This window comes from Oreochromis aureus, linkage group 12 (assembly GCF_013358895.1).
Source record: "Oreochromis aureus strain Israel breed Guangdong linkage group 12, ZZ_aureus, whole genome shotgun sequence".
NCBI classification, from domain to species: domain Eukaryota; kingdom Metazoa; phylum Chordata; class Actinopteri; order Cichliformes; family Cichlidae; genus Oreochromis; species Oreochromis aureus.
Window position 1 is genome coordinate 19,714,199 of NC_052953.1, and position 14,541 is coordinate 19,728,739.

The window sequence follows — 14,541 nt, forward strand, 5'->3', positions numbered from 1 at the left end:
TAGAAGCCAAGTTTCAGTTCAGCGTTATCCGTGGGTTGTCTTGTGTGTCCACTTTAATCAGCTTAAGGTCAGGACTCTTTCTAAAACAGCAGCATTTCAGCAATCAAAAGATTCTTTGAATGGTTGATTTCAGAGCTTGAGTGACTCATTATCACATCGAATGACCAGACATCTCTTTAAACAGATACCTTTATTGCCCAGTAGAACAGAAAAAAAAAAGAAGAGAAATCAGAGGTCGCAAGCTGTCAAAACACTGAGTCAGCGTGTGCGCAGTGAATAATACACTTGTGCTAAAATTCCTCTTTTTGTTTCGTGACTGCAAATTGCTGAAGGTCTATGTTGTTGTCATGGTGTCCTGTGGTGCTACAACATGTTGCTGCAATACATACCTCATTATAGCGCTTGCTGTAATGGGAGTTCATGTCGAGTGCAGAGATGTCTTTCGATTCAAATCGCTTACCTTCACATTCATAAAAACGATAATCATGTAGGTTTAGGATTGAAGTTTGAAAATGAAACTACAAATCAATAAATAAAGAAATAAAAGACTTAAAACATTTTTTTTTACCGTTCTGCTTTATGTCATCCCTGCTCGGCTGTAATCTGTAAGTGGCCACAAAGAACAAGGTTTTTATTACTGGGTTAGATTAAACTGATGGTTGACAGCACATAATCGTACTATATCCAGTAGTGCTTTTAATCAACTGGAATGACTTGGTATTAGTTTTGGATATATCAGCTTCAGTTTAATAGTAAAAATAATGTGTCATGGCACTGAAATCCATTACAAAAAAAAAAAAAAAAAACTAAAAAAAAAAAGTGAAAAAAGTGAAAAAGCAAGTGAAAAAAGTGAGTGAGAGAAAATGCGTGAGAGACTCGGACACAGTGCAAGCTTAATGACCACTTCAGGTTTCATGCAGCATATAGAAGGTCAGCGTACATGCTAAACCACACGCAGCAGACAACTGAGTCTGCAAGCAAGACGAAGACAATAATACCAGCAATAAGGTGTAGATTCTATTTAACAAAGCTCCATGGCTCACTGACTGCATGTAGTCATGATTAATGTACGTGCATTATTCAGTAAAGATGTTTTTATAAGGACAAGAATAATAGAGCTAACGTTGGCTCGATCCAACACATTTATGTAAGGATCAAAAGGCACTTCAAACTTAATGAGCTGGCAGAGACTGAATGCAATGCAATATAAATAAATAAATAAAATAAAGAATAGATGACATATTTATCAAAGAATGATATTTGTAAACAACAAAAAAAATCCAGCTATATCCAGGACTAAATTTTGCAAATTGATCCCTTCCAGAAACTACTAAAATCATATACAATTCAGTAGTTGACATCTAGACAAGCCAACATGCAGCTATTTTTCTAATATTAAATGGTAGTGAGTGCAAACCATTACAGTCGAGTGTAAACAGGTGAACAAAGCCTCTGCGGCTAACTCACGATAGATGAAAACTACAACTACACCCACATCAAAGATGGCGATGGCTTTATTCGAGAGCTTCTAAAATATAGAAATAAATAAATGTCAGGGAAGAAGAGTCAAATTTGGGAAGAAAGGTCAATTAAGTCACTGTGAAAGTGCCATGGTTATTGGTGCCAGATGGGTTGGTCTAAGTATTTCATAAAGTGCTGATTTCCTGCGACTTTCCCACATGACAGAGAATGGTACAAAAAAAATAGAAACCAGTGAGCGGAAGTTCTCTGGGCAAAAATGCTTGGAAGGCAACATTAACTCAATTAAATACTTGTTACAACCAAGGTATACAGATGTGTCAGATTAACACTTACAAGACTTAGGTTGCTTCAGTTTAACAGCAGCAATTTCAAATTGTGTTTTAAACACCAAGCGTGCTGATTTAGCGTCAGGACCCAAAGCAACGTGTTTGCCCAGTAAAAGTTATCTTTACTGTCTTTGCAGACTAAGAGAAGAGTAAACTGCCATCTCTGTTCTTTCCAGAAAGCAGTCACCTACAGGCAGGGTGATTCAGAGTTCATTCAGCATGATTATCCTAAAAAGGAGACTGTTTACTGAAAACTGTTTCAAAATACAGTGGCAGAGGAAGACGGGAAGAAAGAAGAGACAATGCCATGCATTTTTAAGTCAAAGCATGACAATGGATTTGATCAGTTTAGGTTGTTTACAGTGAAAAAAACAAAAACATCACAGACAAAGTGGGGGCTTAAAGAGAATGTCACACCAGTGGGAGAAAAGACAGGTGGCATCTAACTCCAAAATCAATGTGTCAGCATGGCCGGCATTATGTAGGAAGTCAGAGTGCAGAAAGGTTAAATCCACCGTGAGGCAGTAAAAGATTTGATTTCATATGGTTACCTTTACAAATGATTACAGACCGACAAGGAAACAGGAAGTTAAATATGGCAGAAAACACAGAGGAGAAAAAAAAAAGACTATCAGACTCGTATCATTTCTGCCTGGTTGACTGTTTGGACAACCACAGCGTTTAGGCTCACTGTGAAGCCTGGCTTCAGTTATGTTTGTTATGTCACACGCCTGAAAGTAGCTCTGATCTCTCTGTCTCCATCTCCCTCGTCTTTGGGGACGGAGCTGATCTTGCAAATCAACCTCAGCCGGCACACCCGTCTACATCCAACGCAAACAAGGGGAAGCAATTCAGTACACAGCCACAGGAGAACTTAATTGATGAAGATAATAAGCACACCATCTGTCATTTCATAACATCCTTCACAGGCTCAGAAAGTAGCATTTCATGGCTAAAGCTCAGTGCAAATGAAGCAGCAGCAGCATAATTGGGAAACTGTTTTGTTGTTGTTGTGGGGTTTTTTTTTTTTTAAATCAAGTAAGAACTGCTTGTTTGTAGTTCACCAAATATGTCAAGGTGTAGTTTTTGACTCTGTGGTGATAACAGCAAAACAGCAAAATGGGGTGATAACAGCTAAAAAGAAAAAAAGAAAAAGAAAGAAAAACACTTTTTCCTAATAAAAAAATAATAATAAAAATCACATACTAGACAAAATCATCAATTTATTGATGCAAAGACACATTACCAGTCCAGATTTACTGCCATGTAGGCTGATGTTGCACACATTACGACTGTCCTCTAATCAGTCTCCTTCCCTGCCCTAAAAGGTTCATTTACCCTAAACGTCAAATGATGCACAGCTTTTTATACTCATTTCTTTCTACTCAATTTCTATATATTATATATATTAATCATTTCCCTATTCTGCTTAAACACCTTCAATGTCATCTACTAAGCACAGAAATAACACTTAAACTACCACTAATTCCACACTGATGAGTTATCACTTCAAATGATCAAAAAACAAAAACACAGATACAATAGCTGACACATGATAAATACACAGCAAGATCTAAATCATCCTAACTAGATATCCAAGTGTGAGTGTGCACACACACAGATTCCTGAGGATAACACAAATGGAAGAAAAGCCATTTACTTACAGGAGGGAGACCTTATGCTGCTTGTATCATCGCCCACTACTTGGCAGGACAATCGCAATTATTTAAGCAACAGAGAGCAGGTGGAGAGGGGAGAGTTGAAGAAAGATGATGATGGTTATTCCATTCCGACCTAAACCCTGCTGGATGCAAAGCAGCACAACCGGCTCAGTGAGAGAGCCGGGAAAGACGGAGAGAGAGAGACTGAGAGAGAGAGAGGGCGGGGCGGGAAAAATCAGACAGAGCGAGGGCTGGTGAGAATATAAGAAGGTTTAAAAATAAAAAATAAAAAAAACAATGTAGTCAGTTCACATCAAGAGGTGGGGAGCAGGGAGAGCTGAGCTTGGTGAAAATAAAAAATTGAGAGAAGCATGTTTAAGAGGCGATACTTAATCTGTGCTCTCTTCATCTTTTAAAACATGCAGAAGGCTTCAGGACCTTGGACAGAGCTCCCTCTTTACAATAAAAGATAATGCAACAGGGGACAGAAAGAAAAATAACTGATCCACTTCCAGTTTATGTGTCACCAAGAGTCAGTAAGTTGTACTGCTTATAGATTAGACACCCAGTGCAGATCAATGCACCGCTTTATGAAAACTCCAGACTCATATCTGCTTGCACGCCTGATGGATTGGTGTCTGATACCGATGCCTACCTGAGCTGCATCTGTCCGAGTTCACTCAGAGAAACACCCGTAGATGACTACTACCAGAGTGAATTGCTCTTTTTTTAAAAAATTTCCAGTAAACCATTTCAGTATCCACTAAAATTTATCAAGAAAAAAAAATAGCTTCTGCTAAATTTACAGGCTCGGCAGTGTCGGGCTGTGATCCCACTTTCACAAGCCATGAAGACAAAGCAGAGGAACCCACGAGAGAGGTCACAGTGAAGTGAGGGGAAACACTGCCACCTGCTGAGCTCACATGCCTTAGATTTCAGCAAGTAGGCTCAGTTAGAAAGCCAATCTCAGCCTAAATTAAGACAATACGCACACGAGAAAAGTCAGCCAAATGGAAAAGCAGCAGAAGTGACACCAGCATTCATTAAGGCAACTGACTGAAAGATCAGGTCAGGTCTACACAAGACGAATCTCATGGCTGGCTGACAGAGAGAGACTTGAAATCCAGTAAATTATCCAGAAGACAGAAAAAAAAATAAGGGCCTAAAAATTACACTGCACTGCATGTCTAAGCAAAGTAACAGTAGGCAACGTCAAGGACTTCGCTTTGTCAGTTCTGGTCTGTATTGACACGCAAGTCATGTGCTCGTGGCTTACACTGTGCTCCCCCGAGGAGATCGATGGCAGAGACAGAAAGGGAAGAGCGAGTTAGTAAATGTAGGCGCCTAGTCACTGATCCATGTTTGCTCATGGATAAACAACAATATGCTCTGCATTACGCTGGAAACAAAACTCACCACAAATATAATGTTGACACTTTTTCCTGACTGACATGCAGTAATTTAAGACGATATGAAAGCAATACTCTCAGCAGAAGTTGACAGATAATTAAATTTAAACAAAGTGTGCACAACTCACTGCTTCATCAAGTCAAAAAGTCTAATGTTTGTCAGGTAATAACAGCATTTATGCAGCAAATAGAGATTTCAGGCTCTATGATTTTATATGAACCATTTAACAAAGGCTCAGACTGACAGTTTCACTCTCTATCATGTGCTATAAAAGCAACAGCATACCCTGAGTGACTACTACAGTGCACACAGGTGCTTTTTCTGTGACTTCATGTTTTAAAATGAGCATACATTCTGAATTATTACACAGCCTATTTAAACATATTTTAAGTCAAGGCCCATAGAAGGTAACTTCTAATGGGATCTTTGTGGTGATCTCAGCTTGGACCTGAGACTTTTAAAGCCTGCCTGTGCAAACAAGACGTGTTGTTAAAGTGTATGGTGGTTGAAATGTTTCTACAGAAGGAAATAAACACTTTTAAAAAACTTATTTGGGGCAAAGTCAGCAAACTTTTTAAGTGGACTATATGCAGTTTTTGTGTCCGAATGTGCGTTGAAATTAAAGTTAATTCAAAAATAACTGGCCAAATAAATGACCAGAGCTGTTTGGCTGCTTGAATTTAAAATGACTTTGCTGAAGAGGCACAAAAAGAATGCTGTGTTGCACTATGGGAGCTGTAGGATGCAGCATTTTAGGAGTTTGGGACAAACTATGGATTAAAAAGTCGCAGTGTGTGCCGTTTTGATTTTGTGCGTGTGTGTATAAATGGACTAGCAATATATGGCACTTTCTTAGTCTTATAGACTACTCAAAACATTTTACAACACTGTAAGCCACTCCTGGTATTTATGTACATAATCATATAGTGAGTGCTGCAAAAAAAAACAAAAAACAAAATACACACACACATTGCATCTTACAAACTTTCCCTGCATAGAATTTATTTAAAATCCCCATTAAATGGAAACCGCTTTGTGTCTATGTCACCCACTCTGGATGATGAACTACCAATAAGACAGCAGGGAAACCAAGCTGAGCAAAACTGGTTAAATACACAAAGAAGGTTATGTTCCATGAAGAAAATAAAGGACATCAAACTGCAGTGGCACAAAAGCTTTAGCTGGACATCAGCATAATGGAACTGGCCACAAAAAATGCATGCACACGCAAACACACACAGCTAAGCTGTTCAATAGCCTAACCTTTTCAAAATACAAATATACAAGCATTCCTGTCCTGCTTACTGGAAGTGATGAGCTGAAAAGCTCTCACATCCCCCTCCTGCCCAAGTCTATATTTAGTGATCTGACTTTCAAATGGAGGCCAGAGCAATATATAGCCTGTCTCAGTCTCTCTAGGCCCTGTCTGCAAAACATCCAGGCAGAGAGGCTCTGGGACGATGCCAGGGTGAAACATGAAGAAAAACGGCTCTCCTAGACTTTTCCCACAGCCTTTGACCAGAAACCTTTAATACAACCACACAAGAATAAGTCCCCTTGGAAAGGAGAGTGTTCTGCTGACAGGAGGTTGAATGGAAGCTCGGTTCTCACAGTGTTATTAGCATACTCCAGTTTGTTGAGTGAGCAGACAGCGCTGCCCTCTCCTGGCACATAACGGAATGTGAACGACATTAAAGAAGCAGGACAGCTGTGATGAATATCAAATAGCACTGGACACCGGGGACCAGGAACAAAAACAAATATATCCAGATTTCTAGACTGGCCTAAAAACTGTGCAGAACTCTGCTTAACCAATAGTGAAATCACCTGAGATAAACAAGACAAAGGCACACTTTTCTTTTTGCTCAAACTGATTCAGTCCAGCTTGTTATTTATCGCATTCTGACCAGTAACACCTTGCACCACCACCTCACAGCCATCTTGCCCACAATTTATGTGTTGCAGAGCTCTGTTTTTCTATTTAGGCAGCCGGTTACTACATCTGTCCTTACCAGACTGATCGTTCATCATGCGGATGGCTTTAGCTTTGGCCAACTCCAATGCCGTGACCCATCTCTGCCGCTCCACTTCTGTGCTGGCCTTCAGATGGTAAGTGCGGCCGCCGCTGCTCAGCACAATATTGCAGGCGTCCTCTGTGTCGATGTGTGCAGTTGCAAGGTTTATAGTTCCTCGGCACGTGTGGGCCATCTCTGCCTGTGTCCTGCAAACAAAACACCAAGTAGAAAAAGCTGAAAACTTGTTTTGTTTTATTTTTTCCCTGTCTTACAATCACATCATTCAATCCTAACACTGTAAATTCATGTTCATATCCATTACAGCAGGGGTGCAGGTAGGAGAGTGGAAGAGGCATGTGGCCACTAAGAACAAGCAGGGAGGTAAGGAGCAACAGAGGATATCCACGGTGATCGTGTCAGTCAGTTTTCAGGACATGTTAACAGTAGTCCACTCAACAAACACAATCTCATACATGAAATTACACCTGCATACAAATGGAGCTCCTGATTCACTCAACGTGACCTGACTGCCCCTGCTGTGAGTGTGTTGAATTGTGGGTATCTGGGTAGCCTCTAAGTCCAACTGTTGCGCATAACAAGGCCTTTGTCTGAGCGAACACAGGCAAACAATGAAGAACAGTGTGAACAAAGAGAGAACAGAGTGTGAGAGGAGGTAAAAATGACAGAGCGATAGTAGGGAGACAGAGCCAAAGCAGCAGGACAAGAGATTAGAACAAAGGGTAAAGGGAACAGTGGGTTGTATGAGTTGATGACTATATGTATTGTTTAAGTCTTTGACAAAAGTGTACTGCAGGGCTGTTTCTAGCTCAAAATGGGCCTTTGCGGGGGGGGCGCACATCAACGCAATTGCTCTGCACATACGTAAAGCAAAAACAAACAAAAAAACTGTACTTACAAGAAATCTATGCAATCAGTAGTTATTTCAGTAGTTTTATGCTGAAAAACATATCCTCTACATGTTTTAATATTTTCCTTTAGTGTGGCTGAATGAAAATATGTAACAGGCAAATACAGAAGACCCCCAGCTGGCCACAGCAGATGTCTACCCCTCCCTGAGTCTGGTTCTGCCAGAGGTTTCTTCCTGTTAAAGGGAGTTTTTCCTTCCCACTGTTGCCAAGTGTTTGCTAACAGGGGGGTCATCTGATTGTTGGAGCTTTCTCTGGGGTCTTTACCTTACAATATAAAGTGTCTTCAGATGACTGTTGTTGTGATTTGGTGCTATATAAAGAAAATCAAATTGAACTGAATTCAAAGGAAAATCCATTTCAATGAGGTTCGTTTAAATACAACTAGTTTTTTAATAACTGAAAAGAAAAAACTCTACAAAAACTATGCACTTAACATTCTGCGTTTGAAAACCAGCTGCCTGACATTTTGTCACAGTTAAGTGAACTGAACTGCAGGGCACGGATGGACCCTCGTGGCCTTTTGAAGCAGGTTTTCAGCCGGACCACAGGCTGCTGATTTTGCCGATTAACAGCCTCAACCGGGGAGCAGCAATTAATCAGCAAAATCATATGCTCCACTCGCTCTTGTGAAGTGTAGAGGTTGTGTCAAATGAAACAAACAGACGCTCAGCCCTCCGTGTCACATGTCTGCCCTTCTCATACCCTTGGAAACGGCCCGTTTGACGCATACACCCGTGCAATCATGTGAATTTGTCTGTGGGTCCTAACATCCTTTCATCCATCCTCAGTGAGCTCTCCCTGCCACAAGCAGCTGCCTCTCAGCAGCACTAAGCTCCCCAACAGTTCCAGCCTCAGCTGACACTAACAAGGTGGTTGCCGCCTTGTTGAGTGAGAGTTTGAAGTGTATTTAAAAGTTCTGCCAGGCAGTGGCTTCCCTTATACAGCTTCTACAGGCTGAAGTCAAGTCTTGTTATAATGCCAGTCCAGAACAAGTGGTTCAGTGTACCCTTCCTCTGGCACTCGGTGCACATCAGTTGCGCAGACAACACCGCACTGTGGCCATGCGAAGCAGCGCGGAGGGGCAGCTGGCGATCCTGAACAGCCCAGATTTCAGCCGAGCTCAGCTGCAGAGTCCCGGATTTAAGTGGGTCAACAAAGGGAATGTGCTGCTGATGAGTAAGATGAGAAGCCACACTGATCGCTTCTGCCCTATGGGGAGGTGAGGCCATGCAAAGGCCATGAAATCATACAGTGAAGGAAACTAAAAAAGAAGCTGGGAAAGAGCGAAAAGAACCACGGAGGCATTAAGGCACTAGTAGAGGGGATGGGGGAAGGTGAATGGGGGCTGCTGCTGCGGGTAAGATAGGTCCTGCATGTTGCACTCAGCCAGGAGAGAAATGCAGTGCTTTACCTGTCGGTCCCCTGCGCACAAATCCTCATAAAACACAAATCCACCGATCTGGAGCATGTAATGACAAAACAACAACCAGTGAAGAACACAGAACAGACGGCCGTAAGCATGAAGAGGCACACAGAAGGCGGCAAGGGAGCACCCTGAGCATGAGAATGCACAGTAGACAAGTTTGTTATTCTGGCTGCGGGCTATCACAAGACAGGGAGGAAGCCGGCGACGGTGTCATGCTAATGAAAGAAAAGAAAGATAAGGAAACCAAAAGCAATGACACTGCAGCACGGATGGTGTGACATGACCTGCTGAAAAACCAAAACAATGAAATAATGAAAATGTGGCCAGAGCCCCTGATCTCTTCAACAGCACTCTGCTGCCCTCAGCTTGACATAAACACACACACACACACACACACACACACACACACACACACACACACACACACACACACACACACACACACACACACACACACACACACACACACACACACACACACACACACACACACACACACTTTAAGATGTACACTCTTTAGCCTGGTGCAAATACCAAAAAACGAGCCCATTAACAAGATTAGATCAGCGCAGCAACATCTCTTGTTCCAGCCACTCTGCTGATGTGTCAGAATAGTAAACAGGATTCAGGCCAGGCTTTACCCTCCAGCTGGGCCGAAGGTTGGCCAGTTTCCCCGCTCCCTCTCCCTCCCCGCCTCTCTGCACCCAGTAGTTGAGAGGTGTGAGCTGTAACGCCAAAACCTGACTTTCCAAAGGGACAAAAGAGGTGCCGCCCCCCCACCGAGCATTTAAATTGATACTATCTAGTTACTCTCCCGCAGCTGAGAAGGAAACATGGAAGGCCTGATCTAGTATGAAGAGCAAGATTGGTTTTACTGATACAGCAGCTCCAATAGCGCTCAAAGCTTTAATGCCCGGTAATCTTCCCTAACACACCAAGCTGGATATACTATAAGAGGTGAGAGTATTAAAACTGTGCGGAAAAGTCAATTATGCATTTTTTTTAAATTAAAGAAGTTCATTGAGAAAAGAAGGGAGAGGAGGGTAAAGATCTTGTCATATGTACTGTTCTGCTTAATGAGGAACTTTAAATATATATATATATTTAAAATCCTGATATTCCTGAGGCAGAATAAAAGCCAGACAGAACTGCAGTGTCACAGCCTTAACCAATCAATAACTACTGCCCTGTTGAATCTCTATAAAACTCATTGTAATTTACCAGGAGCAAGTGCTGAGTGCGTCAGTCAGCCCACGAACCGTTTCTTATAACCCAGCAGTTGTGTCTCAGCACCAGCTCAAAGAACCAACCCGCTGCTTTGTCAACAGCAGGCCTGAATGAAAGGAATCCTTTGGGGTATTGACTAGTCTTAATTGCCATGTCTGTCAGTACTGATTTATCACAAATACAAAGTACTTTTTAAAGGGGGGAGGGGGGGCTGCAAATGAATAAACAAAGCAAAAGTGATTAAATGCAGGACATGCAACATGAGGTTTGATGAAAGTTGTCTTTGCTTTAAAGTGTGTGACACGGTTTAATGTGTTGTGAATTGTCTTTCCATTAAATCAGATAACACACTGATGCAAAGTGACATCGTCTTTCTTCTGATGCTTCAACCTAAAGACAAAAAACAGTCAGAAGACGCTTTAACCTAACACGTTGTCACATTTGACTGACTGTTTCCCCTTTACTTCACTCACAAAAGAAGTGCAGACAGTCAGCCAGAGAAGGCGCAACACAAAGCCTGAAGTCAGACACGCACAATGTGGTCTGCCAGGAAGACAGCAGTGGAGGGGACAGCTCGTTCGCTTCGCTGCCTCTGTGCTCAGATGTCGACGGGCTACCTTTGCTCCGGGGACAGCAGTCACCTTACAACATAATGGACTATTAATAGAGGGTAGAGGCAACAGGCGTCTTTCCTTTCACCACAAGCACGGGCAGGTGTGGGGCTGCATCTACCACACCTCCGTCAAATAACCCAGCTGGCACTAAAAGACAAAGAGTCTGTTTCAGAAAGTGTGGCATGAAATGGTCTGAAAAGAGATTTGATCGTGTTTCTGCCAGCACACAGAGTAGAGAAAGCTCCCTATTCAATCTGCATTTTTGGTTTTGGAGCTGCAGGAAAACATCATGAGTCAGAAGTTTGCCTCACAGCCCGGGGAGGCAAACTCATACTGATGAGAATTCGCCATGCAGGAGAGCCTTTAAACAAGCACTCTAACCTCCCAATTAAAGATGACATTTGAAAAAGACATTAACCCAGAGGGATCAACTTAAGATTTGCATTATTTTATGGCTGCAAGCAATTACAGAGTGCATTAACACATCATGCTAGAGCCATCTAAACTGTGAAAGCATTTAAACTTCACAGTCGTGGCTTTGACTCGCAGCACGGTGAGCAGAGGAAGGTTAATGCCATTAGGTGCACCTTCACTCTTTAATTAGGGAAACTGGGTCAGAGACAGGGCGAACATCTGTTGCTGGAAAACACTATGACCAAAAGATCCCACTGATATAAATGCTTTGGTAACATGACAGGCCTCAGTATGATGTACAAACTGCTGAAACCATCTGTGTACATCAAATAAAGCAGGGTGTTTCAGTGTTGACAAAAGCAGCACCAATAGCAAACAAACAGGTTAAACATGCAACACCCGAGCAGTGAAAGTGAAAATCAACTAATTTTGCATGACTAAACAGCAGCTCAAGATCTGGCTTTCTGCCTCTCTCCCACCATCTTTGTCAGCAAATCAAAGGAGTTTAGGGGGAAAACTGTAAAGATTATGTCACACAAAGCAGGTACAGCTGCTCCTTCCTGAGTCTGGTTCTGCCTGATATTCCTTCCTGTCAAAAGGAAGTTTTTCCTTCTCACTGTCACCAAGTGTTTGCTCATAAAAGGTCATATGATTTGGGGGGTTTCTCTCTATTATTGTAGGGTCTTTACCTTATGATATAAAGCGCTTTGAGGCGACTGTTCTTTTGATTTGGCTTTATATAAAATAATATATAAACTGGACTGAAGCAAGTCTGTAATTCTCATTGCTGTTGCCAAGGAGATTTCTTGATTCTGACTGGCTTTAAATTTAAGTGCTATAGTATAAATCCACGTTACTAACTGAATCATAAGCCTAGGAGCTGGCCTGCTTTACGATCCATTCAGAGAGCTCATGTTTGAGCTTGAACACCTGCACCTGCGGAAACATGACTCCCGCGGAGGAAGCACCTGATCCACAGGTGCTACTACAGCTAACACTAGCTCGCAGCTACCTGGCTGTGCGATAGGAGCGAGGACAGACGGATAAACGATAGCGACCTTCTCTCGCACAGTATCCCGTTACGGCGATCATACTAAGTGGCTGGGCTCAGTAACGTGACCGTGCAATGAATGAATACACTCTGAAAAGTAACGTGGCGGTTATGTGGTGAAGGTATTTGAGACGGTGACAGTCACATAAAAAGAAGTATTCAGGGCGAAGGGTTATTAAATGTGTGTTAAAAGCGGTCGGGCACCCTGTCGTGTCGGTGTCCCCGGGCGGACAGCTGGACCTGCAGCCGCCTGACAGCTGATGACAGGAGGCTAGCGTGCTAGCTTGGTGTGCTGGCTAACGTCTGTGCCTGCCGTGACATGATTTCCCACTTATTTAAAGGACTAGCTGCCCTATATGTCCCCGTCTGTGTCACTGCCTCTCCGCACCCAGCTGTCTTTTAAAGCAAATCATTTCTTTCTCCTCCGTCACAGCTCCGGCAGCTAGCTTTAGCCTGCTGCTAAACAGCTGAGGCAGCCAGCTGTAGTGATGCGCCGACACAGAAATATGAGCACAAGTGGCGTTTACATTTTCCAGGGGGAGGGAGGAGGAAACATACACGCCATGTGTGCGATATTTACCTGTAATATGACAGCAGGCCATTGCTGAGGACAAACCACCGCCGCTGGTAGCCTTTCAGATAGTTGGTCCATTTAAAAAGCCAGCCTTTGTAAGTATCCGACCCTGGTGCTGGGGCCGCGGCAGAGGCGGATGCCGAGCCCTTCCCTTGCTCGCTCATCCTCGGCTCCGCCGCACGCCACAGAGTGCTGGATAAACCGGGAGCAGCGGAGACAGGGACACTACCCCCAGATGGTCCACCAAGACGAGGACCTCGGCACTGACGAATGAGATCGACGGATGAGGGTCCGGTGTAGGGTGAGAGAAACCACCGTAAGCCCCCTTCACATGACGCCGGAATGGACACCGGAGGAAGGACGAGAAGTGATGCCAAGACACTTTGCTGATGCAGACTGCAGAGGATTCAGAGCACAGAGCTGGGCTGGATAGAAGGGAGAGCCCTTACATGGTCTCAGCATAACCTGATAAGGCTGCCATCAAACTAAATTACTTACATTACGACAGCGATAAACAGTTTGTGGCACTAATTTTAGGGAGCGAGCGGCCGCTGCCCCGGCCACTCATTGTGCACTGAGGGGGAGTGTCCGCTCTATCAATTCAAGTCTATAATTCAGCCCCGCACCACGTGACGTTGTTATCTAAACATTCCTAAACATTTGACATGCGGTTTTGGCTCCTGATTTCAGATCTGATGCTGTCAGATTGAGTAGGGAAAACAAACCAAGTTAATCATCAGTGTTGTTAATCCAGCCTGTGCCTTTGCTTATAATCCAGGTCCTAATAAATCAGTGGCACCGGTGCACATGAGGGTGAGACACTTTTGGCATGCTTTTACTTGTGAAAAAGCACAAGTGCATTTGAAGTAACAAATAAACCACATGACTAAGAAAGCCGTGCCCCAGAGCTACTGCCTGCTCTTTGGGGGTTTGCTGTGTTATTACTTAATCTTAAATCTCCGGATTGCCCAGGGCAACCTGTGTCATTTTATTCTTTTAGTTTGTATTATGCTGTCACCTAAATGGGATCGTGATATACATGCACAATAAACAGGGCCACAGATAGAACCAAATAATCATTTTTTCCACCCACCATCACCAGTACAACGAGCATAAGCCTACGCTTTCACAATGTTATACAAATGTTTGTCCCCAGAGTCTGAATGGAATAAAGGGGAAAGGCTTGTAAAGCTGCGGCCTCTGTTTCCTGGAATAATATCCTACAGAAGGAGATGGCATTGTCCACTTTAAAGGAGCGAGAGAATAGCTCTTTTGGTCAGTGTGACTGCTTTTGTAATGATCTGTTATTTATCTGTTATATGATTTGCATGTCTGTGTTCAACTGTGTGTGTGTTGTATGTCAGGTGTATGTCTTTCTTTACTTGGCATATTGTTATCTGTTGTATTTAGTC

The 14,541-nt window shown here is 42.9% G+C and overlaps 1 protein-coding gene across 1 annotated transcript in view; it reads right to left on the bottom strand.

The window, feature by feature from the left end:
- The window catches only part of osbp2b (oxysterol binding protein 2b), a 47,942-nt gene extending 34,175 nt beyond the window's left edge, over window positions 1-13,767 (bottom strand). Inside the window, exons 1-2 of the mRNA XM_031755487.2 lie at window positions 13,136-13,767; window positions 6,892-7,100 (exon numbers count right to left, since the gene is read on the bottom strand). Of these exons, the coding sequence (XP_031611347.1) occupies window positions 6,892-7,100; window positions 13,136-13,293 (367 nt within the window). The 5' untranslated portion in view covers window positions 13,294-13,767. The remainder of the gene's footprint in view (window positions 1-6,891; window positions 7,101-13,135) is intronic.
- Between the last annotated feature and the right edge of the window lie 774 nt (window positions 13,768-14,541).